At 48.8% G+C, this 25,723-nt stretch overlaps 2 protein-coding genes across 2 annotated transcripts; one reads left to right on the top strand and one right to left on the bottom strand.

The window, feature by feature from the left end:
* Positions 1-21,235: 21,235 nt before the first annotated feature.
* LOC123757341 (uncharacterized) lies at positions 21,236-22,822 on the bottom strand. The gene has a single exon (XM_069323934.1). It carries the CDS (start codon positions 22,820-22,822, stop codon positions 21,236-21,238), a length of 1,587 nt encoding a protein of 528 aa, XP_069180035.1.
* A 103-nt stretch (positions 22,823-22,925) lies between these two features.
* On the top strand, positions 22,926-25,409 carry LOC138364330 (mucin-19-like). The gene has a single exon (XM_069323933.1). The coding sequence runs from the start codon at positions 22,926-22,928 to the stop codon at positions 25,407-25,409; it is 2,484 nt and encodes an 827-aa protein (XP_069180034.1).
* The last annotated feature ends 314 nt before the right edge of the window (positions 25,410-25,723 follow it).

Here is a 25,723-nt window from a genome sequence, read left to right as displayed (position 1 = left end):
TAGCGAAGCACCGATAGGTAAAGTTAGCGAAGCACCGATAGGTTAAGTTAGCGAAGCACCGATAGGTAAAGTTAGCGAAGCACCGATAGGTAAAGTTAGCGAACCACCGATAGGTAAAGTTAGCGAAGTACCGATAGGTAAAGTTAGCGAACCACCGATAGGTAAAGTTAACGAACCACCGATAGGTAAAGTTAGCGAAGCACCGATAGGTTAAGTTAGCGAAGCACCAATAGGTTAAGTTAGCGAAGCACCGATAGGTAAAGTTAGCGAACCACCGATAGGTAAAGTTAACGAACCACAGATAGGTAAAGTTAGCGAAGCACCGATAGGTAATGTTAGCGAACCACCGATAGGTAAAGTTAGCGAAGCACCGATAGGTAAAGTTAGCAAACCACCGATAGGTAAAGTTAGCGAAGCACCGATAGGTAATGTTAGCGAACCACCGATAGGTAAAGTTAGCGAACCACCGATAGGGAAAGTTAGCGAACCACCGATAGGTAAAGTTAGCGAACCACCGATAGGTAAAGTTAGCGAACCACCGATAGGTAAAGTTAGCGAACCACCGATAGGTAAAGTTAGCGAGCCACCGATAGGTAAAGTTAGCGAACCACCGATAGGTAAAGTTAGCGAACCACCGATAGGTAAAGTTAGCGAACCACCGATAGGTAAAGTTAAGCACTGAGATTCTGGTCAGTAAATTCTTTAGTCACGACAAGGCCTGGAGGTCTCTCACACATGCGAATATATCACCGATATAGCCGCAGTAGAGGCGAGGTTTCCTCTGTGGGGTTTGAAGACGGTGTCTACCAGTTTTTATAGACGTTAGCCAAGAGGAGTCCTAGCAGGGACCCCCATGGGTACTCTGTCTATCTGTGTATACACGCCTCCCCAAGTGGTTGTGAATGGGACCATTTTGGTGCAAATCTCCAGATGATTACAGAGGGCTGACTCTGGAGTGTCTAGCTTTGGCATAGTATTGTCCCGTTAGTTTTTCTAACATTAAGTTCTTGGTGGTGTCTACGGGGGTGTCTAATGTTAGACAGAATTAACAGTGACGACACTTCTTGATAACTGTCATAACTGGAACGGGGTTTTTCCTTTCCATCTATCATTCCTCTTCCGACAGATCCTCCACCCTCCATCCCTACTCTGAGAGCTCCTCCACCCTCTATCCTTCTTCTGACAGCTCCTTCACCCTCCATCCTTCTTCTGACAGCTCCTTCACCTGTAATAACCCCACCTGCTATTCCCCTTACTTACTTAACACCCCAGCTTATCACTGCTTGGAAGATCACTGTGACCCTCACTGAACTACCAGCTAATATTAAATCTGAAATATTACATGAGGGGGAAGCAACAAATGAAGGGTTTATTAATTTTAAAATAGTGAAAACAAAACTTAAATGTTCACTGCCACCACCTCCCCGACCTGAATGTACCTGTGTTACTGATCATCCAGGAAGGACAGAAATCAATAATCATGAGCTCGGAGGGCATAGGAATCTTGGTAATAATGCTTGGGGGATTAATTATATCGAAATTTTTACTTTACTTATTGAGGAATCAAGGGCAACTCTAATATCCATGAAATGGAGAACACAGGGAGATTTCTAGTACAGCACATAAAAAAACATATAAAAATGACTCAGCATTAATACAAGGGGAAAGAGATAAGTAAACAACAAATTACATTAATAAGAACTTTATTGACCAAAGACACATATACTGAAGTCAAATTGAAATATATCCTACTCTAATATATCCATGAGAGGCAATAGTATCTAATTGATGGACATGAGTACTCAAGCGCACTAAACCTTATCCTGGAAAACCGGCCACAGATGTTGAATGGCCGTTCTCCAGGTCACTGGACCTGCCCCAAGTCAACCCAAAGACACACTGACTACAATTTCCTTTGACTACCCCTGGGAGGCCTATGGTTCCTCCCCCGAGCTTGGCTCCGACTAGGAGAGCCAATCAATTCAAACCAAAGCCGGATGCTCTGGTCTCTTGGCCAATGGGTGCCTGGTCCTACCCTGGGGGACTCCACCTCTTGAGACATTAGTCCAATCACTTGAGCCCCCCCCCCCCCTGGCCTAGTACCCTGACGTCACTAACAGAAGCCCCTGCTCTTGACCAATGAAAAGCCTGACATCTGCCCATGAGGCGGTTCTCTCACCGAGTCTGGAAACATGAAGTACAACCAGCTCGTGGGAACAAGCTGGTCTCACCAGTCATCGAAGCGTAATTTGAGAACTACGGTTTTTTGGCAGTGTTACTGCCCCTCAAATTTGTCAATGGCTATAGCGGAGATAGGGAGAAGAGGGGAAACGATTGCGGGACGGCTGAGGGGGGAGGACTGGGAAAGGGATTGGAGACGAAGATTAGGAAATTGGGGGATTGGGGCAGGAGTGGAGGAGTGGCCTGGGAAGGTCTCACAAGCTTAAGGAAATCTGACTCCACCGTTTATGACAGGATAGGGCCAATAGGGGATGAAGGGAGGGGGAAAGAATGACCAGGGAAGGGGACTGGGAACGAGGGGAGGGGAAGGGAAAATAGGAAGGGGAAGGCGAGAAAGGGGAGAGGGAGAGAAGCAATGGTCTGAGCACAGATTATTACACACCTTCCATCCTTCGTCTGAAGGCTCTTCCACCCTCCACCCCTCTCCTGACAGCTCTTCCACCCTCCATCCCTCTCCTGACAGCTCTTCCACCCTCCATCCCTCTCCTGACAGCTCTTCCACCCTCCATCCCTCTCCTGACAGCTCTTCCACCCTCCATCCCTCTCCTGACAGCTCTTCCACCCTCCATCCCTCTCCTGACAGCTCTTCCACCCTCCATCCCTCTCCTGACAGCTCTTCCACCCTCCATCCCTCTCCTGACAGCTCTTCCACCCTCCATCCCTCTCCTGACAGCTCTTCCACCCTCCATCCCTCTCCTGACAGCTCTTCCACCCTCCATCCCTCTCCTGACAGCTCTTCCACCCTCCATCCCTCTCCTGACAGCTCTTCCACCCTCCATCCCTACTCTGACAGCTCCTCAACCCGTTGGTTTCCACAACATCCTGACGTTGCTCTGGTGAACAGTATAATATCGAACAGTCTTCGATTTCCTTTTGCTTTTTAATTCTTTGGAACCCCGACCTCCTATCCCGAGTACTCTGGGGTCGTATCTGGTTCAGGCGGTAGGGTATTTTTAAGAGGGCGGGTTACATGGCGAACTGCTTCTCTGAGTATCTACTTAAAGAAATCGATTATATAAACATTTGATTTGGCCTTATCCAAGTAGAAGGAATGTTTTGTACAGTTTGTTGTTAGCGCTTACGTGGTAGAGGAAGAATGTCTTCCCCAGCCTGGGTAGTAGATGTGAAAGTACACATTTCCACAGCTGATTTTTGCGATTTCAGCGTCTTCTTCACCTTGGTTTACTTCACAGACTGTCGCAAACGTCCCACGATGAGCTGGAGAACTGCCTGAGTGTTTGAGTCATTCGGCAAGACATCCTCCATTCTATCAACAAACATTATCGCCCCGGTAATGTCTACATTCTATACATTTATATTTCTATGTCGACGCTTATGAGTACGTTCCCGTATGGTGGGACCGTTCCCGTAACCACCAACCGTGGCTGTGGCTGTGGCTGTGGCTGTGGCTGTGGCTGTGGCTGTGGCATGGTGTTCAGCGAGTGTGCAGTTGTTGCTCCGCTTCCTGACCCTGCAACACCTCAGCACGCTGCCTCTCCGGAAGACCTTCATTCACTAATCCGGACAACCTGAAGGTTAGTGTGGTAGTGATCTCTGTGTGCAGAAACAGCCCTGATCGGAACCCGTCCTCAAAGCAAATTCATTACCATGAGAAATCACACCTCGTCCTCAATCCAACTGGAGAGTTACCTAGATACTTGAGATAGCCTGAAACTATATTATGTTTCCAGTAAAAGTCTACATGTAAATTGACAAGAAAATCTTTGTCCTAAACAGAGATTAGTCTCGCATTATAACTTTATTGTATTATAAAGCGTAGGTTTGAAATGTAAAAAGTGCGTACTGAAAATGTTTTCCTTAAAGAATTTGGTTGTCTGTAAACGGAATCTCTGGTACACAGAAGCAGTTTTCAAATTTCATATTTCACATTATTGTCAATAATACACTGTAAGGACGTAACCGAAAACAATGAAACTCAACCTATCAAACCTTAAGCTAAAGTAACATTAACCTAACCAAACGATGGATAGAGAGTAGATAATAGCACTAATTATGTTGTCTTTTTCAATCCATTCCCATGAGTGTAGCTCCTTCCTGAGGACAGGTGCCGCTGATGGGATGTGGAGTTTGAGAAGAACAATGGGAGACCTCTATACGACAGGTAATTGTACTGTCACCCTGGTCTGTGGCACACAGTGTGTCACCCTGGTCTGTGGCACACAGTGTGTCACCCTGGTCTGTGGTACACAGTGTGTCACCCTGGTCTGTGGCACACAGTGTGTCACCCTGGTCTGTGGTACACAGTGTGTCACCCTGGTCTGTGGCACACAGTGTGTCACCCTGGTCTGTGGCACACAGTGTGTCACCCTGGTCTGTGGTACACAGTGTGTCACCCTGGTCTGTGGTACACAGTGTGTCACCCAGGTCTGTGGCACACAGTGTGTCACCCTGGTCTGTGGTACACAGTGTGCCACTCTGGTCTGTGGCACACAGTGTCACCCTGGTCTGTGGTACACAGTGTGTCACCCTGGTCTGTGGTACACAGTGTGTCACCCTGGTCTGTGGCACACAGTGTGTCACCCTGGTCTGTGGCACACAGTGTGTCACCCTGGTCTGTGGCACACAGTGTGTCACCCTGGTCTGTGGTACACAGTGTGTCACCCTGGTCTGTGGCACACAGTGTGTCACCCTGGTCTGTGGTACACAGTGTGTCACCCTGGTCTGTGGCACACAGTGTGTCACCCTGGTCTGTGGTACACAGTGTGTCACCCTGGTCTGTGGCACACAGTGTGTCACCCTGGTCTGTGGTACACAGTGTGTCACCCTGGTCTGTGGTACACAGTGTGTCACCCTGGTCTGTGGCACACAGTGTGTCGCCCTGGTCTGTGGCACACAGTGTGTCACCCTGGTCTGTGGCACACAGTGTGTCACCCTGGTCTGTGGTACACAGTGTGTCACCCTGGTCTGTGGCACACAGTGTGTCACCCTGGTCTGTGGTACACAGTGTGTCACCCTGGTCTGTGGCAAACAGTGTGTCACCCTAGTCTGTGGTACACAGTGTGTCACCCTGGTCTGTGGCACACAGTGTGTCACCCTGGTCTGTGGTACACAGTGTGTCACCCTGGTCTGTGGCACACAGTGTGTCACCCTGGTCTGTGGTACACAGTGTGTCACCCTGGTCTGTGGTACACAGTGTGTCACCCTGGTCTGTGGCACACAGTGTGTCACCCTGGTCTGTGGCACACAGTGTGTCACCCTGGTCTGTGGCACACAGTGTGTCACCCTGGTCTGTGGCACACAGTGTCACCCTGGTCTGTGGTACACAGTGTGTCACCCTGGTCTGTGGTACACAGTGTGTCACCCTGGTCTGTGGTACACAGTGTGTCACCCTGGTCTGTGGCACACAGTGTGTCACCCTGGTCTGTGGTACACAGTGTGTCACCCTGGTCTGTGGTACACAGTGTGTCACCCTGGTCTGTGGCACACAGTGTGTCACCCTGGTCTGTGGTACACAGTGTGTCACCCTGGTCTGTGGCACACAGTGTGTCACCCTGGTCTGTGGCACACAGTGTGTCACCCTGGTCTGTGGTACACAGTGTGTCACCCTGGTCTGTGGCACACAGTGTGTAACCCTGGTCTGTGGTACACAGTGTGTCACCCTGGTCTGTGGTACACAGTGTGTCACCCTGGTCTGTGGTACACAGTGTGTCACCCTGGTCTGTGGCACACAGTGTGTCACCCTGTTCTGTGGCACACAGTGTGTCACCCTGGTCTGTGGTACACAGTGTGTCACCCTGGTCTGTGGTACACAGTGTGTCACCCTGGTCTGTGGTACACAGTGTGTCACCCTGGTCTGTGGCACACAGTGTGTCACCCTGGTCTGTGGTACACAGTGTGTCACCCTGGTCTGTGGCACACAGTGTGTCACCCTGGTCTGTGGCACACAGTGTGTCACCCTGGTCTGTGGCACACAGTGTGTCACCCTGGTCTGTGGTACACAGTGTGTCACCCTGGTCTGTGGTACACAGTGTGTCACCCTGGTCTGTGGCACACAGTGTGTCACCCTGGTCTGTGGTACACAGTGTGTCACCCTGGTCTGTGGTACACAGTGTGTCACCCTGGTCTGTGGCACACAGTGTGTCACCCTGGTCTGTGGCACACAGTGTGTCACCCTGGTCTGTGGTACACAGTGTGTCACCCTGGTCTGTGGTACACAGTGTGTCACCCTGGTCTGTGGCACACAGTGTGTCACCCTGGTCTGTGGCACACAGTGTGTCACCCTGGTCTGTGGCACACAGTGTGTCACCCTGGTCTGTGGCACACAGTGTGTCACCCTGGTCTGTGGTACACAGTGTGTCACCCTGGTCTGTGGCACACAGTGTGTCACCCTGGTCTGTGGCACACAGTGTGTCACCCTGGTCTGTGGCACACAGTGTGATAAACTTCATCTTTGTGTGTGTATTTATACTCCAATAAAGCACTTTCCGTGTGTGGGGTTGAACAATTTTCTGGTCAGTCTTGGAATCACCAGTGATTTAGCTCTTGCTGCCCTGTGTAGCTCCCGGGATCAACGACCCCGCGGTTCGGTCTCCGACTAGGCGTCCAGGTTGGTCGTATGACCAACCAGGCTGTTGGACGCAGCTGCTCGCATCCTGACGTTTGAATCACGGTCTTGGTGATCCGTTATGCTTGTTAGAGAACTGTGGGTTATCATCAACATTCTAGTCTAGCCTCGCCAGGTCGCCAACCGTCCAAGGACAAAGAGCTGTACTCTGGTACTACTTTGAAATCCGCTGGTGATTATATATTATCTTCCACGAGGTGTGGGGACCAGCGCATAACACGTGCCCTATTTCACCTCAGCTGATCACTGCGTCAGCCGACAGTTGCACACGAAACTATGTGAAGCAGACGACGAGTCACAGTAACGGGGCTGAAGATATGGTGCCCAACCCACACATCAGAAGATGAGAGACGACGACGTTTCGGTCGTTGATTGTGACGAGCACACAACTTGGTAATGGTCCAAGATGGACCAAAACGTTGTCGTTTCTTTCTTTCGTCATCGAAAACCAGGTAACAGGGTGAGGTACACAGGTACTAGGAGCAGCTTGAGGTACACAGGTACTAGGAGCAGGTTGAGGAACACAGGTACTAGGAGCAGGTTGAGGTACACAGGTACTAGGAGCAGGTTGAGGAACACAGGTACTAGGAGCAGCTTGAGGTACACAGGTACTAGGAGCAGGTTGAGGTACACAGGTACTAGGAGCAGGTAACAGGGTGAGGTACACAGGTACTAGGAGCAGCTTGAGGTACACAGGTACTAGGAGCAGCTTGAGGTACACAGGTACTAGGAGCAGGTTGAGGAACACAGGTACTAGGAGCAGGTTGAGGTACACAGGTACTAGGAGCAGGTCGAGGAACACAGGTACTAGGAGCAGCTTGAGGTACACAGGTACTAGGAGCAGGTTGAGGTACACAGGTACTAGGAGCAGCTTGAGGTACACAGGTACTAGGAGCAGGTAACAGGGTGAGGTACACAGGTACTAGGAGCAGCTTGAGGTACACAGGTACTAGGAGCAGGTAACAGGGTGAGGTACACAGGTACTAGGAGCAGGTTGAGGAACACAGGTACTAGGAGCAGCTTGAGGTACACAGGTACTAGGAGCAGGTTGAGGTACACAGGTACTAGGAGCAGGTAACAGGGTGAGGTACACAGGTACTAGGAGCAGCTTGAGGTACACAGGTACTAGGAGCAGCTTGAGGTACACAGGTACTAGGAGCAGCTTGAGGTACACAGGTACTAGGAGCAGGTAACAGGGTGAGGTACACAGGTACTAGGAGCAGGTTGAGGTACACAGGTACTAGGAGCAGGTTGAGGAACACAGGTACTAGGAGCAGCTTGAGGTACACAGGTACTAGGAGCAGCTTGAGGTACACAGGTACTAGGAGCAGGTAACAGGGTGAGGTACACAGGTACTAGGAGCAGGTTGAGGTACACAGGTACTAGGAGCAGCTTGAGGTACACAGGTACTAGGAGCAGGTAACAGGGTGAGGTACACAGGTACTAGGAGCAGGTTGAGGTACACAGGTACTAGGAGCAGCTTGAGGTACACAGGTACTAGGAGCAGGTAACAGGGTGAGGTACACAGGTACTAGGAGCAGGTTGAGGTACACAGGTACTAGGAGCAGGTTGAGGTACACAGGTACTAGGAGCAGGTAACAGGGTGAGGTACACAGGTACTAGGAGCAGGGTGAGGTACACAGGTACTAGGAGCAGCTTGAGGTACACAGGTACTAGGAGCAGGTTGAGATACACAGGTACTAGGAGCAGGTTGAGGTACACAGGTACTAGGAGCAGCTTGAGGTACACAGGTACTAGGAGCAGGTAACAGGTTGAGGTACAGAGGTACTAGGAGCAGGTAACAGGTTGATATACAAAGGTAAATATAAAGGTAGGCACCACACTGGTGTAAGAAAGGTTGCTACAGGTTGGGTTGTGGTTCAGACTCCTTGTAAGTAAGTTGTACAGTAAGTTGTAAGTTGTAAGTAAGTTGTAAGTTGTAAGTAAGTTGTAAGTTGTACAGATTCTTGGGGTGTGTTGTCTCAGAGCTCGTGGTGGTCTAGTGTGTTGCCTCAGAGCTCGTGGTGGTCTAGTGTGTTGTCTCAGAGCTCGTGGTGGTCTAGTGTGTTGTCTCAGAGCTCGTGGTGGTCTAGTGTGTTGTCTCAGAGCTCGTGGTGGTCTAGTGTGTTGCCTCAGAGCTCGTGGTGGTCTAGTGTGTTGTCTCAGAGCTCGTGGTGGTCTAGTGTGTTGCCTCAGAGCTCGTGGTGGTCTAGTGTGTTGTCTCAGAGCTCGTGGTGGTCTAGTGTGTTGCCTCAGAGCTCGTGGTGGTCTAGTGTGTTGTCTCAGAGCTCGTGGTGGTCTAGTGTGTTGCCTCAGAGCTCGTGGAGGTCTAGTGTGTTGTCTCAGAGCTCGTGGTGGTCTAGTGTGTTGCCTCAGAGCTCGTGGTGGTCTAGTGTGTTGCCTCAGAGCTCGTGGTGGTCTAGTGTGTTGTCTCAGAGCTCGTGGTGGTCTAGTGTGTTGTCTCAGAGCTCGTGGTGGTCTAGTGTGTTGCCTCAGAGCTCGTGGTGGTCTAGTGTGTTGTCTCAGAGCTCGTGGTGGTCTAGTGTGTTGCCTCAGAGCTCGTGGTGGTCTAGTGTGTTGCCTCAGAGCTCGTGGTGGTCTAGTGTGTTGCCTCAGAGCTCGTGGTGGTCTAGTGTGTTGCCTCAGAGCTCGTGGTGGTCTAGTGTGTTGCCTCAGAGCTCGTGGTGGTCTAGTGTGTTGTCTCAGAGCTCGTGGTGGTCTAGTGTGTTGCCTCAGAGCTCGTGGTGGTCTAGTGTGTTGCTTCAGAGCTCGTGGTGGTCTAGTGTGTTGTCTCAGAGCTCGTGGTGGTCTAGTGTGTTGCCTCAGAGCTCGTGGTGGTCTAGTGTGTTGCTTCAGAGCTCGTGGTGGTCTAGTGTGTTGCCTCAGAGCTCGTGGTGGTCTAGTATGTTGCCTCAGAGCTCGTGGTGGTCTAGTGTGTTGCCTCAGAGCTCGTGGTGGTCTAGTGTGTTGCCTCAGAGCTCGTGGTGGTCTAGTGTGTTGTCTCAGAGCTCGTGGTGGTCTAGTGTGTTGCCTCAGAGCTCGTGGTGGTCTAGTGTGTTGCCTCAGAGCTCGTGGTGGTCTAGTGTGTTGCCTCAGAGCTCGTGGTGGTCTAGTGTGTTGCCTCAGAGCTCGTGGTGGTCTAGTGTGTTGCCTCAGAGCTCGTGGTGGTCTAGTGTGTTGCCTCAGAGCTCGTGGTGGTCTAGTGTGTTGCCTCAGAGCTCGTGGTGGTCTAGTGTGTTGCCTCAGAGCTCGTGGTGGTCTAGTGTGTTGCCTCAGAGCTCGTGGTGGTCTAGTGTGTTGTCTCAGAGCTCGTGGTGGTCTAGTGTGTTGCCTCAGAGCTCGTGGTGGTCTAGTGTGTTGCCTCAGAGCTCGTGGTGGTCTAGTGTGTTGCCTCAGAGCTCGTGGTGGTCTAGTGTGTTGTCTCAGAGCTCGTGGTGGTCTAGTATGTTGTCTCAGAGCTCGTGGTGGTCTAGTGTGTTGCCTCAGAGCTCGTGGTGGTCTAGTGTGTTGTCTCAGAGCTCGTGGTGGTCTAGTGTGTTGCCTCAGAGCTCGTGGTGGTCTAGTGTGTTGCCTCAGAGCTCGTGGTGGTCTAGTGTGTTGTCTCAGAGCTCGTGGTGGTCTAGTGTGTTGCCTCAGAGCTCGTGGTGGTCTAGTGTGTTGCCTCAGAGCTCGTGGTGGTCTAGTGTGTTGTCTCAGAGCTCGTGGTGGTCTAGTGTGTTGCCTCAGAGCTCGTGGTGGTCTAGTGTGTTGCCTCAGAGCTCGTGGTGGTCTAGTGTGTTGCCTCAGAGCTCGTGGTGGTCTAGTGTGTTGCCTCAGAGCTCGTGGTGGTCTAGTGTGTTGTCTCAGAGCTCGTGGTGGTCTAGTGTGTTGCCTCAGAGCTCGTGGTGGTCTAGTGAATTGCCTCAGAGCTCGTGGTGGTCTAGTGTGTTGCCTCAGAGCTCGTGGTGGTCTAGTGTGTTGTCTCAGAGCTCGTGGTGGTCTAGTATGTTGTCTCAGAGCTCGTGGTGGTCTAGTGTGTTGCCTCAGAGCTCGTGGTGGTCTAGTGTGTTGCCTCAGAGCTCGTGGTGGTCTAGTGTGTTGCCTCAGAGCTCGTGGTGGTCTAGTGTGTTGCCTCAGAGCTCGTGGTGGTCTGGTGTGTTGCCTCAGAGTTCGTGGTGGTCTAGTGTGTTGCCTCAGAGCTCGTGGTGGTCTAGTGTGTGCCTCTGGGGTCCTCCCAAGACGTTCTTGTCTCTATTATGTTCTCATTCACTCTCAAAAATGGTGTGTTTATGAAGATTAATGTAAGCCGCTAATGGAGCCTTGTGAGGGATAAACACATTCTTTGTTACTTTGTTATTATTTAATTTATTATTAATTATATCGACACTGTGTTAGGAAATTTATTTATATATATATATATATATATATATATATATATATATATATATATATATATATATATATATATATATATATATATATATATATATATATATATATATATATATATATATATATATATATATATGGATCTCTTGAAAAACACAACATTCATCAATGTTTCCCATTGTTGTGTTTTTCAAGAGATCCATAACCTTTAAGCACCTTTTTGCATTATTATTTTTGTATCAACCCATGTATATCTTATATATATATATATATATATATATATATATATATATATATATATATATTATCAAATATGACCGAAAAAGTAAGATTAATAATTCTAACACGAATTTTCTCAATCTTAGGGATAAGAGGGATAAGAGACAGACAGGGATAAGAGCCTCGTTGGACGTAGAATCGCTGTTTACCAACGTACCTGTGGACGAGACAATCGGAATGATAGCCGACAGAGTGTATCGTGATCCAGCCTGTACTCCTCTTGACATGCCAGAAAGTATTCTGAGGAAACTACTCCAAGCTTGTACTAAAGAGGCACCCTTCTTGAGCCCGGATGGGCACATGTATAAGCAAGTAGATGGGGTCGCCATGGGTTCTCCCCTAGGTGTCCTGTTTGCAAACTTCTACATGGGTACCATCGAGCAAAAAGTCTTAGTCGACATGAACTTGAAACCGGCCATATACTGCAGGTATGTTGACGACATTTTTACACAGGTACCTGATGTCAGACATCTGCAGAAGCTGAAGGAGGCATTTGAGCAGAGTTCCGTGCTGCGTTTCACTTACGAGACGGAAAAGGATGGGAAGCTGCCTTTTCTAGATGTAACAGTCATGGAAAAGGGCGGAGGTTTCCACACTGCAGTCTACACTAAGGAAACAAACATAGGAATGTGCCTAAATGCCAACAGCGACTGCCCTGACAGGTACAAGAGGAGTGTTGTTAACGCATACGTCGACCGTGCTCTCAGCCACAGCTCAGAATGGAAGCAAGTCGACGAAGAACTCTGTAGGGTAAGGCAGGTCCTAGTCAATAACGGCTTCTCCAATGGTTTCATCGAAGACATCATAAGAAGGAAAGTGAAAAGCCATGCAACCTCTGAAGAGACAACTAACACAACACCTATACCCCCCTATTAGACTATTTTACAGGAACTTCTTTTCCACAGCTCATAAAACGGAGGAAAGGGTCCTGAAAGATATTGTTAATAGAAACGTTATCCCTACAGACAAAAATCAGAGGATACAACTGACGATTTACTATAAAACCAGAAAAACGGCCAGCCTACTCATGAGAAACTCTCCAGACACAAAACAGAACGCTTTAAAAGAGACTAATGTCGTCTATGCCTTCAAATGCCCACTTGGGGACTGTAAGCTCCAAAAAACCCAGTATATAGGCAAGACAACAACATCTCTTTCTAGGCGTTTAACGATGCATAAGCAACAGGGCTCCATTAAGGAACATATAATCTCTTCCCATAGCCAAACCATCGCCAGAGAAATCCTAGTAAACAACACAGAAATCATCGATAGATACAGCGATAGCAGGCGGCTTGACGTTTGCGAGGCACTACACATCAAGAAGTCAACACCAGCAATCAACAGCCAATTATTGCACAACTATATTCTACCCACCTCAAGACTCCGCTCCAATATAGAAGCATCAAGAAATATGGACCAATAGGCTTTCTACAAACACTTCTATTCAATACCCATTGTTTCTGTTCTGTCTTGTGTTGATACTTTTAATACCCTATTAATATCCCCTCCTGTTCTGTCTTGTGTTAATGCCACATCACCCTTACCACCTCACTCAAATGTAGATATAAAATCAGAGATACGTTCTAATCAGTTGTGTATTTGTGAAGTCTTTGAAAATGTAATAAGTTTTACGAAACGCGCCCGTGTCGCGTCAGACTAGAAATAAAAATGAATTTTGGAGAAGTGATTTTTGATTTACCTCCAACAGTGAAGCGTAATGTACGAAAGATTGAGAAAATTCGTGTTAGAATTATTAATCTTACTTTTTCGGTCATATTTAATAATATATGTCTACAGGAAAGACTGCTACCAAAATATACTAATATATATATATATATATATATATATATATATATATATATATATATATATATATATATATATTTAATTTGTGGAGTTTGATTATCCCACTCTGCTACCTTCACGTCTGTTGTGCTCCTACAAGTGGTTTACTGTGGTTGGTTGCTCATGACTGATACTCTCTGTAACCAGCCCGTCCTCCTAATGGTTTAAACGGCCAGTTTAAAGTGCCCTTATCCTAACCTACTAGCGGACCCAAAACAGAAAACGGGACTACATGTCACTTTCGCGAGCCGCTTCCATTTTTTAGTACGACCATTTTTGGCCTTATGAAACGCCTACGAGCGAAAAGCGACGTTCTATGTAAGAGGACAGGTTGCTGGGAGTGCACACACATGACCTGGCCTAGCCTGGTTGATACCTGGTTGATACCTGGTTGATGGGGTTCTGGGAGTTCTTCTACTCCCCAAGCCCGGCCCGAGGCCAGGCTCGACTTGTGAGAGCTTGGTCCACCAGGCTGTTGCTTGGAGCGGCCCGCAGGCCCACATACCCACCACAGCCCGGACTCCGGCACTCCTTGGAGGAATAAATCTAGTTTTCCCTTGAAAATGTCCACGGTTGTTCTGGCAATATTTCTTATGCTTGCTGGGAGGGTGTTGAAGAACCGCGGACCTCTGATGTTTATACAGTGTTCTCTGATTGTGCCTATGGCACCTCTGCTCTAATGTTCCATCAGCCATCAGAAGATCTTCTCTATCCTGTGCCAGACCAGATCAAAGGCTCCTGATGACACGAGGAAAAACACAGCTGATCTTGGACTCGTCCAGTGACTGATGCCACTTGCTGGGATTACAGTTAAGACTTCCAGAACCCAACTTTCCTTCACATATGGTTACAAAAGCGAACACATTATCCTCAGAACGGTGAATTTATTTTGAGTTAATGTTCTCAGTGACAGACAGAGTATCACTATACATACAGTGTGACAGACAGAGTATCACGATACATACAGTGTGACAGACAGAGTATCACGATACATACAGTGTGACAGACAGAGTATCACGATACATACAGTGTGACAGACAGAGTATCACGATACATACAGTGTGACAGACAGAGTATCACGATACATACAGTGTGACAGACAGAGTATCACGATACATACAGTGTGACAGACAGAGTATCACGATACATACAGTGTGACAGACAGAGTATCACTATACATACAGTGTGACAGACAGAGTATCACGATACATACAGTGTGACAGACAGAGTATCACGATACATACAGTGTGACAGACAGAGTATCACGATACATACAGTGTGACAGACAGAGTATCACGATACATACAGTGTGACAGACAGAGTATCACGATACATACAGTGTGACAGACAGAGTATCACGATACATACAGTGTGACAGACAGAGTATCACGATACATACAGTGTGACAGACAGAGTATCACGATACATACAGTGTGACAGACAGAGTATCACGATACATACAGTGTGACAGACAGAATATCACGATACATACAGTGTGACAGACAGAGTATCACGATACATACAGTGTGACAGACAGAGTATCACGATACATACAGTGTGACAGACAGAGTATCACTATACATACAGTGTGACAGACAGAGTATCACTATACATACAGTGTGACAGACAGAGTATCACGATACATACAGTGTGACAGACAGAGTATCACGATACATACAGTGTGACGGGCAGAGGTCTGTGGTGTCGACGTGCATTTTAATATTATAATTTAAGAAATGGATTATTTCTATATCACATCTATATCCTACTTCAGAATCCTATCAGAATCATCATTATATGTATATTATACATTATATCAACACCCTACATCTATTAAATCCAACATGTTACGTCCGCCATTATGCTCATGGATGCCTACGTGTCTATATATCTTCAAGGATCTAGAACCTTTGAAAAGAAGCTGTCTTAATTGAAATACCATTGGAACATCATTTCACTTCCAGTGATGGTTATTTCAAATCAATTATAAAGAATTAATTTGTACTATAAGTACTACCAGCAATCATTAAACCCAATATATATTTATCTTATAATCCTACATTATCTCAATAATCTGTATAGATAATAAAAATAACATAAATTAATTAATATTCATTGTCGGCACCCTCACTGTGAGGGAGTGAGGAGCACCCAGCACCACGGCTGCACTTCCGCTAGTTCATACATAATAAGAGAACGGGGTGAGGCTGAGTAAAATAAGACTTGATGAGTCTTATTTTACTCAGCGTCCCTCACGGCTCCTCACTGTGAGGGAGTGAGGAGCACCCAGCACCACGGCTGCACTTCCGCTAGTTCATACATAATAAGAGAACGGGGTGAGGCTGAGTAAAATAAGACTTGATGAGTCTTATTTTACTCAGCGTCCCTCACGGCTCCTCACTGTGAGGGAGTGAGGAGCACCCAGCACCACGGCTGCACTTCCGCTAGTTCATACATAATAAGAGAACGGGGTGAGGCTGAGTAAAATAAGACTTGATGAGTCTTATTTTACTCAGCGTCCCTCACGGCTCCTCACTGTGAGGGAGTGAGGAGCACCCAGCACCACGGCTGCACTTCCGCTAGTTCATACATAATAAGAGAACGGGGTGAGGCTGAGTAAAATAAGACTTGATGAGTCTTATTTTACTCAGCGTCCCTCACGGCTCCTCACTGTGAGGGAGTGAGGAGCACCCAGCACCACGGCTGCACTTCCGCTAGTTCATACATAATAAGAGAACGGGGTGAGGCTGAGTAAAATAAGACTTGATGAGTCTTATTTTACTCAGCGTCCCTCACGGCTCCTCACTGTGAGGGAGTGAGGAGCACCCAGCACCACGGCTGCACTTCCGCTAGTTCATATATAATAAGAGAACGGGGTGACGCTGAGTAGACGGGAGACATCTCCCGTCACGCAGGGTGCAGTCGCACCTCCACAGATCTCCAGTATCATCTATTGATACTGGAAATGGCTCAAAAGGGCCACCACTTATGGGCTATTCATGCCCATGCCACCTTTTGGGTGGCTTAATCTTCATCATCAATCTTCATCATCGACGCTGAGTAAAATAAAACTTGATGAGTCTTATTTTACTCAGCGTCCCTCACGGCTCCTCACTGTGAGGGAGGGAGAGTAACCGCCCGGAGCCGCTGATCGTTTTGTTTACATCCAGAGTGAACGACATGTGATGGAGCTTGAGATCTTCACAAGACAATACCGCACAAACTAATCTTAATCCCCAGTGATAACACACTAAAATAGGTCCCTGAGATAGTCAGGAAGGTGTTGTGTTAAAAAACAGGACGAATTACTGATATATTTATCTAAATACGAGAGTAGAGAGAGTGGCTCACCACGAGTGTGGGGTCGCTCTCCACCACCACCTCATATCTTAATCCAAGATAGACGCTACAGGGGCGGTATCTAATCACTGCAGCGAGGCTGTTATACCATCAAAATACTGTTCCTTATCTCATCAAGAGATCATAAATCTGCCAACTTGTCAGAGGGCGCCGGTTCTCAATTCTGGATAAGTTATTAAGTGTTTTTAGAGCGTAAATTGGCCAGTTGCATGCTTCATAACCTTAATATACTTACATAAAATTGTGAATCGCTAAGCAGCGGGGACACAGTACCCCATCAATCCAATAAGCATCTGTTATTATTTTCAATTTAAATCTGAATATATGTATGAATATATGTTTACATAATGAATCATTATAATTTATCAATTGCTATCACAATTATCATTAAATTATCATTTACTTGCATATTTGCATATAAATCTTGTTTCAATCATGTAACTAGTTGTTAGTTATATTTACTGGTGTAATATCATTATTGGCTGCAATATTTTTAGAGCTGGGTCACTGTGTATTGTTTAGATCTATTGATTCTAGAACTGAACCAGTAATTACAGTCATTGTAATGTTGTTTATCATTTAATCCATTGTATAAATACAATGCTGATGTGTTGAAATGTCAACAGAGACATTGTGGTTCTTCAATCAATACCCTTGTGTACCCAGTAGAAGTGTACCTACTCATTACAGCCCATTTACCTGCATCAAGGACAAGAGGAGCAGCTGGCCTTACAACCCAGCTAAAGACTTTTCTCAGCTTTATTTTGCATGCTTAGCTTAAAGTAGCTTTGAATTAAGTTCCAGTTCTCGTACATTTATCCAGGCATTTCCCCCACAACTTGGAAGTAAATTATATCATACAAAGAACTACATATCAGAGCTAAATATATACACGGATTACCCCTTGAGAATCTGTATTAGAGGAGATTGTTGATGCTTGACAGGTCCTTGGCCTGGGAACAAGTACAAAGGGGCTTAATCGCACTTCAGATATGGGAAAAGCATAAAACTTTAGGATAAGCAGCTAGCGAACTCAGATGATGACAGTCATTAAGAACATGTGAATTAGTCCTGATTACATCTACCCCCCCTCCCACCCCCCCACCGACCCCCTCTCACAACACACGTGCTTACCCAATATTTAAAGTCTATTACTGAAAACTGTTAACCTGTCTCGATAATACTAGCTGGAAGGTCAGCCCACTCAGCACCATCAATACTTTGACACCAATACTTCCCTTCATCCAACTTAAAACTATATTCCCAGAACCCCAATGCCCGAAACGCTTTGCGTAATAGTGGCTTTAGGCATTGTATGTACTAGCTCTACCTATAAGTCAACCAATCTTTGTAAAAATTTATTGTATGTATGTACCTTACCTAAATAAACATTTTATTTTATTTATTTTTATATATAACTTCTTAGGTTTGTAGCCTTAGTTGTGGGTTGTGACTTGCTGCGTCCCCCACGGCCCGTTCCTCTCTGGGAAGTGCTGAGGGAAACACCTCAGTCTCTGAAGATTGTTCTCAGTGGTACTCTCCAGCCTGGAGGGAAGGTGGCGGGGAAGACGGTCTTCTTGAGGTTATCTTGAGATGATTTCGGGGCTTTTTAGTGTCCCCGCGGCCCGGTCCTCGACCAGGCCTCCACCCCCAGGAAGCAACCCGTGACAGCTGACTAACTCCCAGGTACCTATTTACTGCTAGGTAACAGGGGCATTCAGGGTGAAAGAAACTTTGCCCATTTGTTTCTGCCTCGTGCGGGAATCGAACCCGCGCCACAGAATTACGAGTCCTGCGCGCTATCCACCAGGCTACGAGGCCCCTGTCTGTGTTTAAGACCAGCGTCTCTGACATCCTGCTGCACCGGGAGGGTTCTCCTGAGAGTTAGCAGGTTAAGAACAGTCGACATTTGGAGGGGAAAATATTCATTTGTAGAAAATAACATGTATGACCAAAATTTGATTTGGTGGATATATGGATTACAGCCTTCGCTTCCTCTCTTCTTCAGCACTGATCCTTGCCTCTCTCCCTCCACACACTTCCCTCCCTCCCTCTACATTCTTGCCTCGCTCCCTCCCTCCACACACTTCAGCACTGATCCTTGCCTGTCTCCTACTGTCCATATTCCCCCTATCTAACTCCTCCCTCCACACACTTCCCTCCCTCCCTCCCTCCACACACTTCCCTCCCTCCCTCCACACACTTCCCTCCCTCCCTCCACACACTTCCCTCCCTCCCTCCCTCCCACCACACACTTCCCTCCCTCCCTCCACACACTTCCCTCCCTCCCTCCACACACTTCCCTCCCTCCTTCCACACACTTCCCTCCCTCCCTCCCTTCCTCCCTCCACACACTTCCCTCCCTCCCTCCACACACTTCCCTCCCTCCTTCCACACACTTCCCTCCCTCCCTCCCTCCACACACTTCTTTCCCTCCCTCCACACACTTCCCTCCCTCCCTCCACACACTTCCCTCCCTCCCTCCCTCCCACCACACACTTCCCTCCCTCCCTCCACACACTTCCCTCCCTCCCTCCACACACTTCCCTCCCTCCCTCCCTCCACACACTTCCCTCCCTCCCTCCACACACTTCCATCCCTCCCTCCACACACTTGCCTCGCTCCCTCCCTCCACACACTTCCATCCCTCCCTCCACACACTTCCCTCCCTCTCTCCACACACTTCCCTCCCTCCCTCCACACACTTCCCTCCCTCCCTCCCTCCCACCACACACTTCCCTCCCTCCCTCCACACACTTCCCTCCCTCCCTCCACACACTTCCCTCCCTCCCTCCACACACTTCCCTCCCTCTCTCCACACACTTCCCTCCCTCCCTCCACACACTTCCCTCCCTCCCTCCCTCCCACCACACACTTCCCTCCCTCCCTCCACACACTTCCCTCCCTCCCTCCACACACTTCCCTCCCTCCCTCCACACACTTCCCTCCCTCCCTCCACACACTTCCATCCCTCCCTCCACACACTTCCCTCCCTCTCTCCACACACTTCCCTCCCTCTCTCCACACACTTCCCTCCCTCCCTCCCTCCCACCACACACTTCCCTCCCTCCCTCCACACACTTCTCTCCCTCCCTCCACACACTTCCATCCCTCCCTCCACACACTTCCCTCCCTCTCTCCACACACTTCCCTCCCTCCCTCCACACACTTCCCTCCCTCCCTCCCTCCCACCACACACTTCCCTCCCTCCCTCCACACACTTCCCTCCCTCCCTCCACACACTTCCCTCCCTCCCTCCACACACTTCCCTCCCTCCCTCCACACACTTCCCTCCCTCTCTCCACACACTTCCCTCCCTCCCTCCACACACTTCCCTCCCTCCCTCCCACCACACACTTCCCTCCCTCCCTCCACACACTTCCCTCCCTCCCTCCCTCCCTCCCACCACACACTTCCCTCCCTCCCTCCACACACTTCCCTGCCTCCCTCCACACACTTTCCTCCCTCCCTCCACACACTTCCCTCCCTCCCTCCACACACTTCCATCCCTCCCTCCACACACTTCCCTCCCTCTCTCCACACACTTCCCTCCCTCCCTCCACACACTTCCCTCCCTCCCTCCCTCCCACCACACACTTGCCTCCCTCCCTCCACACACTTCCCTCCCTCCCTCCACACACTTCCCTCCCTCCCTCCCTCCCACCACACACTTCCCTCCCTCCCTCCACACACTTCCCTCCCTCCCTCCACACACTTCCCTCCCTCCCTCCACACACTTCCCTCCCTCCCTCCCTCCCACCACACACTTGCCTCCCTCCCTCCACACACTTCCCTCCCTCCCTCCACACACTTCCCTCCCTCCCTCCCTCCCACCACACACTTCCCTCCCTCCCTCCACACACTTCCCTCCCTCCCTCCACACACTTCCCTCCCTCCCTTCACACACTTCCCTCCCTCCCTCCACACACACTCCCATCCCTCCCTCCACACACTTCCCTCCCTCTCTCCACACACTTCCCTCGCTCCCTCCACACACTTCCCTCCCTCTCTCCACACACTTCCCTCCCTCCCTCCACACACTTCCCTCCCTCCCTCCCTCCCTCCCACCACACACTTCCCTCCCTCCCTCCACACACTTCCCTCCCTCCCTCCACACACTTCCATCCCTCCCTCCACACACTTCCCTCCCTCTCTCCACACATTTCCCTCCCTCCCTCCACACACTTCCCTCCCTCCCTCCCTCCCACCACACACTTCCCTCCCTCCCTCCACACACTTCCCTCCCTCCCTCCCTCCACACACTTCCCTCCCTCCCTCCACACACTACCCTCCCTCCCTCCACACACTTCCATCCCTCCCTCCACACACTTCCCTCCCTCCCACCACACACTTCCCTCCCTCCCTCCACACACTTGCCTCCATCCCTCCCTCCACACACTTCCCTCCCTCCCACCGCACACTTCCCTCCCTCCCTCCACACACTTGCCTCCCTCTCTCCCTCCACACACTTCCCTCCCTCCCTCCACACACTTCCCTCCCTCCCTCCACACACTTCCATCTCTCCAAACTTTTCTTACCTCCGTCAACTGAGCCAATTTACATACCAGAGTTGAGCCGTCTCGCACTGTTTGTTCTCTTCTCCGCTACTTCAGCATGCAGGACCACTCCAACTGCTTCAAACAGCATCTCTTGACACATCCCCAACACAATACCTCCACTATGACACATCCCCAACACAATACCTACACCATGACACATCTCCAACACAACACCTCCACTTTGACACATCCCCAACACAATACCTCCACCACGACACATCCCCAACACAACACCTCCACTTTGACACATCCCCAACACAGTACCTCCACCATGACACATCCCCAACACAATACCTCCACCACGACACATCCCCAACACAATACCTCCACCACGACACATCCCCAACACAATACCTCCACCACGACACATCCCCAACATAACACCTCCACTTTGACACATCCCCAACACAACACCTCCACCACGACACATCCCCAACACAATACCTCCACCATGACACATCCCCAACACAACACCTCCACCATGACACATCCCCAACACAACACCTCCACCATGACACATCCCCAACACAATACCTCCACCACGACACATCCCCAACATAACACCTCCACTTTGACACATCCCCAACACAACACCTCCACCACGACACATCCCCAACACAATACCTCCACCACGACACATCCCCAACACAATACCTCCACCACGACACATCCCCAACACAATACCTCCACCATGACACATCCCCAACACAATACCTCCACCACGACACATCCCCAACACAATACCTCCACCACGACACATCCCCAACACAATACCTCCACTTTGACACATCCCCAACACAATACCTCCACCACGACACATCCCCAACACAATACCTCCACCACGACACATCCCCAACACAACACCTCCCCCATGACACATCCCCAACACAACACCTCCACCATGACACATCCCCAACACAATACCTCCACCACGACACATCCCCAACACAATACCTCCACCACGACACATCCCCAACACAATACCTCCACCACGACACATCTCCAACACAATACCTCCACCACGACACATCTCCAACACAATACCTCCACCATGACACATCCCCAACACAATACCTCCACCACGACACATCCCCAACACAATACCTCCACCACGACACATCCCCAACACAATACCTCCACCATGACACATCCCCAACACAATACCTCCACCATGACACATCCCCAACACAATACCTCCCCCATGACACATCCCCAACACAATACCTCCACCATGACACATCCCCAACACAATACCTCCAACATGACACATCCCCAACACAATACCTCCACCACGACACATCCCCAACACAATACCTCCACCACGACACATCCCCAACACAACACCTCCACCATGACACATCCCCAACACAATACCTCCACCACGACACATCCCCAACACAACACCTCCACCATGACACATCCCCAACACAATACCTCCACCATGACACATCCCCAACACAATACCTCCACCACGACACATTTTCATCACCTTAATTATACAGATAATCGTCAACATTTCCCGCAAGCACCTCATGTTCCTCATGTTCCTCATGTTCCTCATGTTCCTCATGTTCCTCATCTCCATCATGGAGTGTGAGGTCACGAGCCTCATGCCTCATATCACCGCAATATGTTGACCTCCACATGGCTAATATCAGCGAGATAGAGTGAGGAAAGAGATACAATCCATGGTGTTAGAGCCAGGAGTGACCAGGGTCACTATACTAGAGCCAGGAGTGACCAAGGTCACTATACTAGAGGGAAGAGTGACCAAAGTCACTATACTAGAACCAGGAGTGACCAAAGTCACTATACTAGAGGTAAGAGTGACCAAGGTCACTATACTAGAACCAGGAGTGACCAAGGTCACTATACTAGAACCAGGAGTGACCAAGGTCACTATACTAGAGGCAAGAGTGACCAAGGTCACTATACTAGAGGCAAGAGTGACCAAGGTCACTATACTAGAGCCAGGAGTGACCAAAGTCACTATACTAGAACCAGGAGTGACCAAAGTCACTATACTAGAACCAGGAGTGACCAAAGTCACTATACTAGAACCAGGAGTGACCAAGGTCACTATACTAGAACCAGGAGTGACCAAGGTCACTATACTAGAGGCAAGAGTGACCAAGGTCACTATATTAGAGCCAGGAGTGACCAAAGTCACTATACTAGAAGCAAGAGTGACAAAGGCCACTATACTAGAACCAGGAGTGACCAAGGTCACTAGACTAGAGGTAAGAGTGACCAAGGTCACTATACTAGAACCAGGAGTGACCAAGGTCACTATACTAGAGGCAAGAGTGACCAAGGTCACTATACTAGAACCAGGAGTGACCAAGGTCACTATACTAGAGTCAGGAGTGACCAAGGTCACTATACTAGAGGCAAGAGTGACCAAGGTCACTATACTAGAGCCAGGAGTGACCATGGTCACTATACTAGAGCCAGGAGTGACCAAGGTCACTATACTAGAGCCAGGAGTGACCAAGGTCACTATACTAGAGTCAGGAGTGACCAAGGTCACTATACTAGAACCAGGAGTGACCAAAGTCACTATACTAGAACCAGGAGTGACCAAGGTCACTATACTAGAGTCAGGAGTGACCAAGGTCACTATACTAGAACCAGGAGTGACCAAAGTCACTATACTAGAACCAGGAGTGACCAAAGTCACTATACTAGAACCAGGAGTGACCAAGGTCACTGTACTAGAGATAAGAGTGACCAAGGTCACTATACTAGAGGTAAGAGTGACCATGGTCACTATACTAGAGCCAGGAGTGACCAAGGTCACTATACTAGAACCAGGAGTGACCAAGGTCACTATACTAGAACCAGGAGTGACCAAGGTCACTATACTAGAGCCAGGAGTGACCATGGACACTATACTAGAACCAGGAGTGACCAAGGTCACTATACTAGAACCAGGAGTGACCATGGACACTATACTAGAACCAGGAGTGACCATGGTCACTATACTAGAACCAGGAGTGACCATGGACACTATACTAGAACCAGGAGTGACCAAGGTCACTATACTAGAACCAGGAGTGACCATGGACACTATACTAGAACCAGGAGTGACCAAGGTCACTATACTAGAACCAGGAGTGACCATGGACACTATACTAGAACCAGGAGTGACCATGGTCACTATACTAGAACCAGGAGTGACCATGGACACTATACTAGAACCAGGAGTGACCAAGGTCACTATACTAGAACCAGGAGTGACCATGGACACTATACTAGAACCAGGAGTGACCAAGGTCACTATACTAGAGCCAAGAGTGACCAAGGTCACTATACTAGAGCCAAGAGTGACCAAGGTCACTATACTAGAGCCAGGAGTGACCAAGGTCACTATACTAGAGGCAAGAGTGACCATGGTCACTATACTAGAGGCAAGAGTGACCAAGGACACTATACTAGAGGCAGGAGTAATCAAGGACACTATACCAGAGGCAAGAGTGACCAAGGTCACTATACTAGAGGCAAGAGTGATCAAGGACACTATACCAGAGGCAAGAGTGACCAAGGTCACTATACTAGAGCCAGGAGTGACCAAGGTCACTATACTAGAGGCAAGAGTGACCAAGGTCACTATACTAGAGGCAAGAGTGATCAAGGACACTATACCAGAGGCAAGAGTGACCAAGGTCACTATACTAGAGGCAAGAGTGACCATGGTCACTATACTAGAGGCAAGAGTGACCAAGGTCACTATACTAGAGGCAAGAGTGACCAAGGACACTATACCAGAGGCAAGAGTGACCAAGGACACTATACTAGAGGCAGGAGTGACCAAGGTCACTATACTAGAGGTAAGAGTGACCAAGGTCACTATACTAGAGGCAGGAGTGACCAAGGTCACTATACCAGAGGCAAGAGTGACCAAGGACACTATACTAGAGGCAAGAGTGACCAAGGACACTATACTAGAGGCAGGAGTGACCAAGGTCACTATACTAGAGCCAGGACTGACCAAAGTCATTATACTAGAGGCAACAGTGACCAAGGTCACTATACTAGAGGCAAGAGTGACCAAGGACACTATACTAGAGCCAGGAGTGACCAAGGTCACTATACTAGAGGCAGGAGTGACCAAGGCCACTATACTAGAGCCAGGAGTGACCAAGGTCACTATACTAGAGGCAGGAGGGTAGATGGGTACAGGGTACATGGACACTATACAAGAGTGCAGGAGGTAGCTATAGAGACATCATCCATGAGAGCACCTCTACAGGGGAAGGTGACTCTGTTAAGAGCCCCAAGATATATCTCCTGGTCCCAGGTCCTGAAGTACCAGTATAACCCTAACACCCGTAATTATTACACGACCGAATCACTAAGGTATCAATTAAGTGGATCTAACATCGTCCTGGAAGAAGGAATTATGGCATAAACTCCGGCCAGGAACAGACCAACAACCACGTGTCGATATGTGCGTTTAACACCTGAGTGTAGCAGGTGTTAAATA

Source organism: Procambarus clarkii, chromosome 13 (assembly GCF_040958095.1).
Source record: "Procambarus clarkii isolate CNS0578487 chromosome 13, FALCON_Pclarkii_2.0, whole genome shotgun sequence".
Classification (NCBI taxonomy): Eukaryota; Metazoa; Arthropoda; class Malacostraca; order Decapoda; family Cambaridae; genus Procambarus; species Procambarus clarkii.
Note: the sequence above shows the minus strand (reverse complement) of the source record. Positions and strands in the feature narration are given on the sequence as shown.